At 47.9% G+C, this 13,170-nt stretch overlaps 2 protein-coding genes across 3 annotated transcripts in view; one reads left to right on the top strand and one right to left on the bottom strand.

Annotated features, from left to right (window-relative positions):
* The window catches only part of itfg2 (integrin alpha FG-GAP repeat containing 2), a 156,906-nt gene extending 152,423 nt beyond the window's left edge, over window positions 1-4,483 (bottom strand). Inside the window, exon 1 of the mRNA XM_072484676.1 lies at window positions 4,248-4,483. The gene's annotated coding sequence lies outside the window, so the exon portion shown is untranslated. The remainder of the gene's footprint in view (window positions 1-4,247) is intronic.
* Window positions 4,484-4,707: 224 nt separating this feature from the next.
* The window catches only part of LOC140396278 (peptidyl-prolyl cis-trans isomerase FKBP4-like), a 47,328-nt gene continuing 38,865 nt past the window's right edge, over window positions 4,708-13,170 (top strand). Inside the window, exons 1-4 of one of the 2 annotated variants that reach the window (XM_072484674.1) lie at window positions 4,708-4,950; window positions 10,100-10,244; window positions 11,661-11,803; window positions 12,279-12,399. In XM_072484674.1, the coding sequence (XP_072340775.1) occupies window positions 4,864-4,950; window positions 10,100-10,244; window positions 11,661-11,803; window positions 12,279-12,399 (496 nt within the window). In that variant the 5' untranslated portion in view covers window positions 4,708-4,863. The remainder of the gene's footprint in view (window positions 4,951-10,099; window positions 10,245-11,660; window positions 11,804-12,278; window positions 12,400-13,170) is intronic. The other variant, XM_072484673.1, reaches the window with a different exon arrangement.

Here is a 13,170-nt window from a genome sequence, read left to right as displayed (position 1 = left end):
GGCGGGTGCCAAATCCCGGAGGGAGACTGTATCTTGGCCGTTGCGGTGTGCCACGTAGGCATACTGAGGGTTGGCATGTAGGAGCTGGACCCTCTCGACCAGGGGTTCGGACTTATGGCTCCTCACGTGCTTCCGGAGGAGGAAGGCCCCGGTGTTGTCAGCCAGGACGGAAGCGAGACCCCGGAGGTGGAATTTCTGGGGAAGACAAATAGACGGTCGTGAGGGGTCTCGCTCGTGGCTGTGCAGAGGAGCGACTGAATGGAGTGGAGCGCATCAGGGAGGACCTCCTGCAAGCAGGAAACCGGGAGACATCTAGACCGTAGGGCCAGAAGGATGGCCTTCCATACCGTTGAGTTCTCCCTCTCAACTTGTCCGTTTCCCCGGGTGTTATAGCTGGTAGTCCTGCTCGACAATGCCCTCACCAAGTAGATACTGTCGCAGCTCATCGCTCATAAACGAGGAGCCCCGGTCACTGTGGACGCAAGTGGGGAAACCGAACAGGGTGAAGATGCTGTGCAGGGCCTTAATGACAGTGGCCGCGGTGATGTCGGGGCATGGGATGGCAAAGGGGAAATGGGAGTATTCGTCAACGACGTTGAGAAAATACACGTTGCGGTCAGTGGAGGGGAGGGGCCCTTTGAAATCGACGCTGAGGCGCTCAAAGGGGCGGGTTGCCTTCACCAGGTGGGCCTTGTCTGGCCGATAGAAGTGCAGCTTGCACTCCGCGCAGACTTCGCAGTCCCTGGTCATGACACGGTGGAGTAGGGCAGGTTGCGGGACTTGATGAAGTGGCGAAGCCGGGTGAACCCCGGTGACAGAGGTCATTGTGGATGGCCTGAAGTCGGTCATCTTGTGCGCTGGCGCATGTGCCACGGGACAGGGCATCTGGGGGCTCATTGAGCTTCCCAGGACGATACATGATATCGTAATTATGGGTGGAGAGTTCGATTCTCCACCTCACGATTTTATCATTCTTGATCTTGCCCCGCTATGTGTTGTTGAACATAAAGACTGATTGTTGGTCGGTGACGAGGGTGAACGTCCTACAGGCCAGGTAATGCCTCCAATGCCGCACAGCTTCCACAATGGCTTGAGCTTCCTTTTCGACAGAGGAGTGTCGAATCTCGGAGGCGTTGAGGGTACGGGAAAAGGCGGCCACGGGCCTGCCTGCCTGGTTAAGGGTAGCGGCCAGGGCGACATCCGCCGCGTCGCTCTCCACCTGGAAGGGGATGGACTTGTCCACAGCGTGCATCGCGGCCTTGGTAATGTCTGCCTTGATGCGGCTGAAGGCCAGCCAGGCCTCAGTCGTCAGGGGAAAGATGGTGGCTTTGTCCGCATAGTTGGGGACTCACTGGGCATAATATGAAAAGAATCCCAGGCATCTTTTCAGGGCCTTGGGGCAGTGGGGAATAGGAAGTTGCAGGAGGGGGGCGCATGCAGTCGGGGTCAGGCCCTAGGACTCCGTTTTCCACAACATAGACGAGGATGGCTAGTCAGGTTGTGCGGAAAACGCATTTCTCCTTGTTGTAGGTGAGATTGAGGGCTTGGGTGGTTTGGAGTAACTTCTGAAGGTTAGCGTCGTGGTCCTGCTGATCATGGCTGCAGATAGTGACATTATCCAAGTACGGGATCGTGGCCCGCAGCCCGTACTGGTCAACCAGTCGGTTCATAGTTCTTTGGAATACCGAAACCCCATTGGTGATGCCGAAGGGGACCGTGAGGAGGTGGAAGAGGCGCCGTCTACCTCACAGGCAGTGCAGTGGCGGTCTTCCGGGCGAATCGGAAGCTGGTGGTATGCGGACTTCAGATCTACCGTGGAGAAAACCCGGTAGTGTGCAATCTGATTAACCATGATCGCTATGCGGGGAAGGGGTACGCATCGGGTTGCGTGAAACGCTTTATGGTCTGGCTGTAGTCTACAACCATCCGGTTCTTTTTCCCGGTCCTGACGACCACCACTTGGCCTCGATGATCCCCTCCCTCAAGAGCCGCTGGACGGCCGATTTGATAAAAGTCCTGTCCTGGGCACTGTACCACCTGCTCCTGGTAGCAACGGGTTGACAGTCGTAGGTGAGGTTCGCGAAGAGCGAGGGAGGGGCGACCTTAAGGGTCACGAGGCTACATACGATGAGAGGAGGTATGGGTCTGCCGAACTTCAGGATCAGGCTTCGGAGGTTGCACTGGAAATCCAGTCCTAACAAGAGAGGAGCACAGAGATGGGGGAGGACATAGAGTCCGTGTTCAGTTGGATGAAGCTCTCCGTGCTCCCAGAGTCAAACAGACAGGGCGTTTTGTGCCCATCGACCCGGACGGTCATCATGGAGTTCTTGAGGTGCTTAGGCCGTGACTGGTCGAGAATGACAGCGCCAAGCTGCGGGTAGCCAGCGTGGTCGGTGGTAGCGGGGTGGTCCCAAGATGGCGGCCCCCATCGGTCGCACGTGTCGGGCGGCGTTGAAGATGGCGGCCCCCGTCGGTCGCACCGGTCGGGTGTCATTGAAGATGGTGGCCAAGATGGCGGCCCCCATGAGTCGCACGTGTCGGGTAGGGTTAAAGATGGTGGCCCCCACAGGTAGCACGAGACGGATGACGCGTCAGAAGGCGGAGTTATCGGCAGGCACGCACGCTGCAGAGTCTGCGGGCTTGTGAGTCGGGCCTGTGATTTTGGAACTTTGAGTCGGGCCAAGCAGACTTTGGCAAAATGTCCTTTCTTGACGCAGTCGCTTCAGGTCGCGTTCCAAGCTGGGCAACGCTGCCTGGGGTGCTGGTTCTGACCACAGAAATAGCAAGGCAGCCCCCCGGGTTGGGAGGACAGCCGCGCAGCACAGGCCTGGGCCACCCTCGGGTCGGGTGATGGTCGCGCCTCCGGTGCCCACGAGGAAATTGCGTGGTCGGAGGGGAAAGCATTTAGGCTCTGGAAGGCTACCTCTAATGAGGTGGATAGTTTTGCCGTCTCTTCGAGGTAGAGGGCACCGTTTTCGAGCATAGTTCAGCGCCATCTTCAGGGTCAGGTCTGACATAGTTGGACCGGACTCCAGCCACATCGGTGTCCCGGATGTCAAGTTCCATGTGCTGCGAGGCCGTGACGTCCTTGTAGTTGCAGTTTCGAGCGAGTACCCTCAGGTCGCGTAGATATTCCTCCAGCGATTCCCCGGGGCGTTGACGACGTGTGGTGAGGAGATGCCGCGCAAACACTTCGTTCACCGGCCTCACGTAATGTCTTTTCAGGATCGCGACCGCGTCTGCGTATGTGGTCGTGTCTTCGATTATTACAGAGATTCTGTGGCTCTCCCGGGCGGGGAGGAGACTCAGTTTCTGTGCCTCGGTGATGGCGGGTGAGGAGGCGGCGAGGTACGTCTCAAAGCAGCGGATCCAGTGTGAAAAGATTCCTTTTGCTTCAGCTGCCTGTGGGTCGAGTTCCAGTCGATCAGGTTTGAGGGTGGCTTCCATTGCGATATCTTAGCTTATTAAATTGATGCGACCATCAATTCACATGATGATTAGTAGAAGTGAACAGTGGTTTTAATAAGCTAGATCTGTGCCTGCCTGCGACTGCTCTGTACTGAGTGCCACCTACAGGCTACACATCTATATACCACCCCCGAGGGGGTGGAGCCACAGGCAGAGCCCACAAGGGCATCAACATAATACAATACAAGAAGGTTAAGAGGTGACTTAAGTGAGGCATACAAGATGCTCAGAGGATTGGATAGGGTGGACAGTGAGAGCCTTTTTCCTCGGATGGTGATGTCTAGCATGAGGGGACATAGCTTTAAATTGAGGGGAGATAGATATAAGACAGACGTCAGAGGTAGGTTCTTTACTCAGAGTAGTAAGGGTGTGGAATGCCCTGCCTGCAACAGTAGTGGACTCGCCATACACTATTGGGTATTCAAATGGTCATTGGATAGACATATGGACGATAAGGGAATAGTGTGGATGGGCTTTAGAGTGGTTTCACAGGTCAGCGCAACATCGAGGGCCGAAGGGCCTGTACTGCGCTGTAATGTTCTAATACAATAGTGGTGAATTGTAGCAGCAATACATTCACCACACTGGGCATATTCAAGGTGGGATAATTTGGGGGGGGGGGGGGGGGGGGGAATTTATCTGGTCTGAAAATAAACTTGGGTTGAATTGTGAACCTGTGTCTGACCTTTGTTCATCTCTCAAAAAAGTACACCGGATTAAAATATTTCACTAACAAACTTGGTCAAAGTGTCTGATCATTTACAGACAGCAGTACCTACCGTTGCACAATTTGGTCCCGTCCTTTACAAGATAGTAATAGGCACCTTAACTTGGGTGGAGAGAACTCATCAATGCCGAGATTAAAAGAGGGGGAGGGAGAAAGCGGCCTGACAAGACCTGCCGAATATTTCCAAGCACTGTTTTTATTGAGGAGCACGGTGTAGGTTGGTTTTGTAGTTCGAGCCAGGTTGGCTGGAGTTTAAAAATGAACTGGTCAAGCTCCGGGCCATACAGGTAAACGACAGCGGGCAGCGGCGGAATCCGCAGTGGAGAATCTTCTGGAGCCAGAGGAGAGCCACGTGCTGGCGGCGGGCGGGGCTGGCGGCGGGCGGGCCGGTGGGCGGGGCTGGCGGCGGGTGGGCCGGGCTGGCGGCGGGCGGGGCTGGCGGCGGGCGGGCCGGTGGGCGGGGCTGGCGGCGGGCGGGGCTGGCGCGGCTTTCTTTCCTCCCTCCTCTCTGGAAAGTTCTGTGGCCCGCCTCCCATTATCACACTCGCCAAACGGCAGACATCGGGCGTGTTGCAGCCGCCGGTCCCCGCGCCCCAAACAAACAACAACAACAAAAAAAAAAAAAATACACCTTTCTTTTGTGAAAACAAAGTGTTTGGAGCGGAAGAATGACTGCCGGAGATGAGAAGAGCGAGCAGCAGTTCCCGATCGAGGGGGACGATATCAGCCCCAAGAAAGATGGAGGAGTTCTAAAGGTAAGAGCCGGAATCAGCAGCAGCCCCCCCGAAACCGGGTGAAATCCGTGTTCACTCGGAAATCCTTACCCACTCTGGCCAAATTTGTATTTGGGTCAGGTTATTTTTGGAAAACGGCGGACAGCAGCAGGCTATCCAGCTGCGTGTCGCCCGGACACACGAGGTGCCGGGGGGGGGGGAGCGTGAGCTGTTGTTTTGCGGCCAATTTCGCCTGGCGTTTCCGAAATGGTTGATTCCGCCGTTCGGAATCGGCTGCCTCGTCCCGATGTTGGCCCGCCTTGCGCTCCCGTTTCCCCGCGGCGTGGTTGCTGGGCGGGCCAAATGGCAGCCAGGCTCCTTCCTGTCTGAACAAACGCCCACCGTGCCCCCATAATACAAGCACCGCCGAATTAATGTGGGTCCTCAGCATATTATCTCACTCCTTCCCCCTCCCCTGTTTGACTCTCTGGGTTCTTGTTGAAAAGGGTTTTTACCGTCCAGCTCGTTCTGCCTCGCTTCAGGCTGAAAGGGTTTTCCGAATGCGATTGATGAAGCTTTTTTTTTAAATTAAAAGTACCCAATTCTTTTTTTTTCCAATTAAGGGCCAATTTAGCGTGGCTAATTTGCCTACCCTGCACATCTTTCGGTTGTGGGGGCGAGATCCACACACGGGAAGAATGAGCAAATTCCACTCAGTGGGCCCGGATCGAACCTGGGTCCTCGGTGCTGTGAGGCAGCAGTGCTAAACTGCGCACATGGTTGATGAAGCTTAGCATATTTTGAGCACAGTGTGGATTTTGAAACTTAACAAACGAAAGGTGAAAACTGGATTATACCAGATTAACGTTACCTTGTGTGTGCGCTCCAGTTTCCTCCCACAGCCCAACGATAAGCAGGTTAGGTGGGGGTTATGAGAATAGGACGGGGGCGTGGGTGGTGTGCTCTTTCCGAGGGTTGGTACAGCCTGAATGGCCTCTTTCTGCTGTAGGAAATCTTCTATATATTGACAGTTGAGGGAGGGAGGGGACCTCGTAAATTGGGACGAGCTGACACAGTCCTGACATCCTTTCATTGTTATCTCCCTACGTTTTAGTTTTGAAATTAAGAACTTCATTCTTCCTTCTGCTGCATGTGCCTTTGTATTCTTTATACTGAGTTCCTGAATTAATTATGTTGTTATGGAAAGGTGCCCTTGTAGGATCTTGTATGCTAAAGGTGGGCAGCACGGTAGCATAGTGGTTAGCACAATTGCTTCACAGCTCCAGGGTCCCAGGTTCGATCCCCGGCTTGGTTCATTGTGCGGAGTCTGCACGTTCTCCCCGTGTGTGCATGGGTTTCCTCCCACAGTCCAAAGATGTGCAGGTTAGGTGGATTGGCCATGCTAAATTGCCCCTTGGTGTCCAAAATTGCCCTTAGTTTTGGGTGGGGTTACTGGATTATGGGGATAGGGTGGAGGTGTGGGCTTGGGTAGGGTGCTCTTTCCAAGAGCCAGTGCAAATTCGATGGCCGAATGGCCTCCTGCACTGTACATTATAAAATAAAATCAGGCTATTTGGTTCATCTGGTCTTTGCCGGTGTGATCACATGAGCCATCCATTGTAACCTAAGTCTTACTCACTTCTGTTACACTTAATTGAAAGAAAGGCAATATTTATTAGATTCCTTTAATTAAAAATGGGCTTTGCTTCAGTAACCCTTTCTCTATTTAGATCTTGTGATCTCAAGTCACTCTTCATAACTATAATTTCTATAATCGTAGGAGGCTTACAAAAAGAGGCCCATCATGTCTCCGACAGTCATCAATCCCATTTTATAACACTTGGTCCGTAACCTTGCATGCTATGATGTTTCAAGTGCCCATCTAGGTGCTTCTTAAATGTTGAGTGTTTTTGCCTCTACCACACTTTCGGGCAGTGAGTTCCAGATTCCCACCACCCGCTGGGTGAAAAAGGTTTTTCCTCAAATCCCCTCTAAATCTGCCACTTGCCTTAAATCTTGGTTAGTGACCCCTCCACTAAGGGGGAAAGTATATTTTTTATCTACTGTCTACAGTCCTCATAATTTTGTACACCTCAATCAGGTTCTCCTTCAGCCTCTCATCCTTCCTATAGTGTGGTGACCAGAACTGCATTCAGTCATGCTTAGGCTAATAAAGGCAAGTATTCCATAGGGGAGGCAGTGGTGTAGTGGTATTGTCACTGTACTAGTAATCCAGAGACCCAGGTTAGAACCCCACCATGGCAGTTGGTGAAATTTGAATTCAATTAAAAGTTTGATGATGACCATGAAACCATTGTTGATTGGCGTAAAAACCCATCTGGTTCACTAACGTCCTTTAGGGAAGGAAATCTGCCGTCCTTGCCTGGTCTGGCCTACATGTGGTTGACTCTGAAATGGCCCAGCAAGCTGCTCAGCTCAGTTCAAGGGCATTTGGGGATGGACAATAAATGCTGGTGCAGGCAGCAACACCCACATCTTGTGAACAATGTTTTTTAAAAATATGCCACCTTAACCATCTGTCCTGCTACCTTTAGGGATCTATGGACTGCACCCCAAGGTCCCTCTGGTCCTCTGTACTTCCGAACATCCAAAAGTTCATTGTGCATGCCCTTGACTTATTGTACTGATGCTTTTCAGGGCTAAATTCCATTTGCCACTGTTCTGACCAGCCATGCCTATCATCCTGTAATCTGAGGCTTTCCTTCTCACTATTTACCAAACCACCAATTTTCATGTTATCTGAGAACTTAATGATCATACCTGCTACTTTCATGCCTAGATCATTGATGCATACAAAGGGCAAGCAGGTGGCACGGTGGCGCAATGATTAGTATTACTGCCTATGGTGCTGAGGACCCGGGGTCGATACTGGCCAGGGGTCACGGTCTGTGTGGAGTTTGCATAGTTTCCTCGTGTCTGCGTGGGTTTCACCCCCACAACCCAAAGATGTGCAGCTTCAGTGGATTGGCCACACTAAATAGCCCCTTAATTGGGGGAAAAAATAATTGGGTACTCTAAATTTACTTAATAAAATAAAAAATACAAAGAACAAGGGACCAGCACTGATCCCTGCAGACTTCCAGTCACAAAAACAAACTTTGACCACCACCTCCTGCCGCTTAGCTAATTTTGGATCTAATTTGCCAAATTGTCCTGGATTCCCATGGGCTCTTGCCTCTGATCAGTCTCCCATGCAAGACCTTGTCAAAAGCCTTACTGTAGTCCATGTCAACTGCGTCAACTGCACTGCCCTCATCCACACTTAGTCACCTCGGAAACATTAATCAGATTTGTTAGACATGATCTCCGCCTGATAAAGCCATGCTGACTATCCTCAATCAATCCTTGCCTCTCAGTGGAAATTATTTCTGTCCCTCAGAATTATTTTCCAATAATTTCCCTACCACTGATGTTAGACACGCTGGTCTGTAATTACCTGCTTTATCCCTACTTCCCTTCTTGAATAATGGTACCATGTTAGCTGTCCTCCAGTCTTCTGGCATCTCTCTTGTGGCCAGGGAGGATTTGAAAATTAGCACCGGAGCCCCTGCAATCTCCTCCTTTACTTCACACAGCAGCATAGGATGCATCTCGCCTGGGCCTGGGGATTTATACACTTTTATGCCTACTATAACCGCTAGCACCTCCACCCTCTCAATACTAATATGTTCAATTATATCACAGTCCCCTACCCTGATTTCTATAAAGTGAAGACAGATGCAAAAAAACTCATTTGAAACCTCACCTGTCTTCCGGCTCTCCCATACATTACCACTTTGGTCCCTAATGGACACTACTCTTTACCCTCTTACTCTTAATATACTTGCAAAACACCTTGGAATGTTCCTTTATTTTGCCCACCAGTGTTTTTTTTCACTCTCCTAATTTCTTTTTTACGTGCCCTCTAGCACTTTCTATACTCTTGTAGGACTTCCATTGTTTTGAGCCGCTGTAGCGGCCATAAGCCTCCATTTTTTCCTCATCCAATCCCCTATATCCTTTGATACCCGGGGTTCTTTGGACCACATGAACTCTCTTTTCCTTTTTGAATGACTCTCGCTGTTCTGATGTAGACTTTCCTACAAAAAGATGCTCCCACTCTGCTTTGGCCAGACCCTGCCTTATCATATTAAAATCAGCCTTCCACCAATGCAAAACCTTTTATATCCGGTCCATCTTTACTCTTTTCCGTAACTCCTCAAACCATACCAAGTTATGGCCACTATCACAGAAATGCTTGGTGATATCCTGATGAATTTACAGTGCACTTTTTTCATTGATTTTATGAGTCTTGGGAGCACAGTCTCCTATCCCAAGATAGTGAGGGAAGTAATTCCAAATCATCTTTTTGTGTTACATAAACGACCTAAATAAGAAACAGGAAAGAGAAAAACATCCACAGTTCAATGTGCAAGAATTTAATCAGTGTAAATGGGTTTATTAGTTGGTTTATTTCTGCCTTTGTCCTTTTCGGCTCCAGTTTAACAATTTGATGATAGGTGTGTAGATCCTTTGTGAAATGAGTTTGGGCACCAAGTTCGATGCAAATTCCACCGTGCAAAACGGCTGTAATTCAGCGAGAATTGGTACTTCCATAAGGATTGCTATTCTAAGCCAGAAAAGTCAGTTGGTGAAGAATAGAACTGGAGCCTAGCTTTTGTAAACTATATTTACAGGTTACACATTACCTCCTAACCCAATAACCACACTTTTGTTGTATGTCTAGTTTTAGGGGCACAGTGTTAATTCCCACCACTGCATGCAATTAAACATAAGCCATTGGTAATTGTATATTTATATGAGAGCAATGGAAATGAAATTGTACAGTGAGTTCTGATTAAAGCATTTAGGAGTGCTGGATACAGCTGTGTTGATTTAATATTTTTCTAACGTGTTCTGTTCCTGAAAATTGTCATCCTACTTTGTAAAGCTCAAATCAATCAAGTTTTTTGTCTTAGCGACTTCCTACGTGATATACAAGATCTGATGGAGGATAATAGGAGAATGATAAAATAAGCAGTAATCAGACATACTCTTAAAAGATTTTCATAAGATATAGTTAAAATCCTTCTGTGACCTTTAACTTAGTTTTTCATAATCTCGATGACTTGTACCCTTAGTCCTAAAAATATGTTTAACCATTAATCTTTCCCTGCCTTTCCTCTTACAGCTGATCAAAAAGGATGGCACTGGTGATGAGACCCCAATGACAGGAGATAAGGTCTCTGTCCACTATACTGGGGTACTGTTAGATGGAACTAAATTTGACTCTAGTCGAGATCGAGATGACTATTTCACATTTGACCTTGGCAAAGGTAAGATACTTTTGATTTATTGTGTTCCTTAAATTTTCCTGCCTCTAGAACAGCAAAGGGCAGGTTTTTTCTCAGCTTCTTCTGCTCCATTACTGTAATGTCACCAGAAATGAATTGAAACCCTGTTTACACATGTCCGTTCAACATGAACACCAGAGACATATGGAGATAACTCGTTTTATTTAGTGAACATCTTTTCAGATTTTAGGGGAGAAGACTTGTATAGTGGCTATTCGGCCTTTTCAGAGGTACTGTATTGTGTACACTGGATATACATCAACCCTGATCTTACTGTTTGAATTATGATTGCTGTTTTTGGTTACAATTTGAATTGTGCTCAATTATTGATTTAAGTCTCATCAAGCAGGAGAATGCCATGTAGAAGTTATGAAATCTCTAAATGGGCAGGAGAGTTATTTAAGTATTCTTCACTGCCTTTTGCCAGTAATTCTAAAGAATATATATTGCAGACTAGGTGTAGGCTGCATGCAATATTATTAGAAAATCCTTTATTTAACCTTTACTATAGTTGATTATAGGTGTTCTTGATGGGGCAATACCATCCTAGCAATGCAGAGTTTGGTGGAGCTTTGAACTCTTCAAGGGAAGGGATATTGATTCTGCAGAATTAACACTTTTGTGACCACCGAGTTTCATCGCGTGAGTTATAAGCAGGTACAATATCTGCCTCTCAGCTTCCCCATTAAGTACTCCCAAGTACTACTGTGTTCAATGTTGACTAAATCTTCCTGCACACTGCCCAGGCATAACACGAGCTGTACATGTGGAAAATCATGCTCCAATCCTACTCCAGTAATGCCCATTAATCTTACCACAGAAATGCTCATCATATTGTGCCAACGATATTTATTATTCTTTTTGTATTAGCTTAGAATTGTCAGCCGTGTTGTACTGTAGGTTCAAAATACTGGGAGCTAGATGGAGTCATTTTAGATGGGACTCTACATCATCAGAGACATTACCAGGCTGGTAGTGTTCTTATTAAGGTGTAGATAGTGTTAGAATCCAAGTGGTTAGCACTGCTGCCTCACAGTGCCAAGGGTCTGGGTTCAATTACAGCCCAGGGTCACTGCATGTGGAGTTTGCACATTCTCCCAGTGTCTGCGTGGGTCTCACCCCCACAATCCAAAGATGTGCAGGTTAGGTGGATTAGCCATGTTAAGTTGCCCCTTAATTGGGGAAAAATATAATTGGGTACACTAAATGTATGGAGAAAAGGAGAACCCACTGACTCCGATCAAGTAAGGCATCGATATTGATTTTCATGTGACATAAAATTTGTTCTGCCGAGTAAGGGTCCACTTGGACTGAGGGTGATTCATTTTTTTCTGTTGAGGCCATTGCACTTTGACGAAGGGACTGAAGTATCAACTTTCCTTTCCTTTCTTTGAACAGGGCAAGTTATTAAAGCATGGGACATTGCTGTGGCCACCATGAAGATCAACGAAGTCTGTCAAATCATCTGTAAACCAGAATATGCCTATGGCTCTGCAGGCAGTCCACCAAAAATTCCACCCAATGCCATTCTCGTGTTTGAGGTACCTACTTTTTAAAAGTAACTTTATTTCCCTTTCAACAGGGATCAATATCTAAATATTTATACCCTGTTTATTGCTAATTGTTGAAATTTGACTGTTTTCCTGGTTTAATTTGTAAATTTATTTGTAGAATTTGTTAATTATATTGAATCATATAAGGCATGATTATTATGTGATTAGCTGAGGGCAATCTCATCACAGAGCAAACCAGTTGCCACGTGCTATATTGACTCTTAAACAAGCTTTGGCCTCATTACTACTGGATTGATTACTGTACAAGGTTTGTTAGCGCCATATAATATTTAGAGATGGGAATTTGATTGTAATGTCCAATGCAATCAAAAGAAGGAGCAGGCAAGGTAGAGAAGTGTCTAAGCTAAAGAATACATCTTGAATTGATGTAAATTCTCCATGAAAGTGAGGTGCTCTGTGGTGATATTTGACACCATTTCCGTTATTCCTCTTCCTTTTTAAGATTGAGCTTTTTGAAATCAAAGCAGAAGATCTGACGGAGGATGAAGATGGTGGAATTATTCGCCGAATCCGAAAGAAGGGAGAAAGTTACTCTAAACCCAATGAAGGAGCATCTGTTGAGAGTAAGAGGCTACTTTTTACCCACATAATTTCTTGCTACTACCTTTTTTTTTTAGAGCTCACTTGCAAGGCATGTCAGCAATCCAGCTGCACATATGTACTGATCGAGAAGCTATGCCTGAAGACCGTCTCCCACTCATTTGTTGCTGTGCATGCATCAAGCCAGAACCAACAGTCTGACCCATGTTTCCTCCAATCCACTTTTTGCCGAGTGAAATCTTTGAAGGACAGCATGGTGGTGCAGTGGTTAGCACTGCTGTCTCACGGCGCCGAGAACCCGGGTACGATCCCGGCCCAGGGTCACTGTCCGTGTGGAGTTTGCTCATTCTCCAGTGTCTGCATGAGTCTCACCCCCAGAACCCAAAGATGTGCAGGTTAGGTGGATTGGCCACGCTATATTGCCCCTTAATTGGGGAAAAAAATAATTGCGTACTTTTAATTTTAAGTAAGATAGATCGTTGAATTGTGGGATGGGTGCAAGGTTAGCAACTTAGGGTGTAGCCGCATTTGGTGGAAGGAAGAACTGAGGAATAGTGAAGGCATGGAACAAAGTAATGGCCTGGAACTCTTGGGATGAGGACATGAAAGTCATGACCTCAGTGGGGGTGGGGAGAAGATGGTAAGGAACCTGGAGGTTGTTGGGGAACTAGGGAAAATGAGAGACAATATGAACAAAATGGTACAATTTGGAAATGGGTACAGGTCAGGGAAACCTGCTGGTATACATGAACGAACCTCAAGGTGGCATAAGGTGGAGATGGCTGTTAGAAAGT

This window comes from Scyliorhinus torazame, chromosome 19, assembly GCF_047496885.1.
Source record: "Scyliorhinus torazame isolate Kashiwa2021f chromosome 19, sScyTor2.1, whole genome shotgun sequence".
Lineage (NCBI taxonomy): Eukaryota > Metazoa > Chordata > Chondrichthyes > Carcharhiniformes > Scyliorhinidae > Scyliorhinus > Scyliorhinus torazame.
Note: the sequence above shows the minus strand (reverse complement) of the source record. Positions and strands in the feature narration are given on the sequence as shown.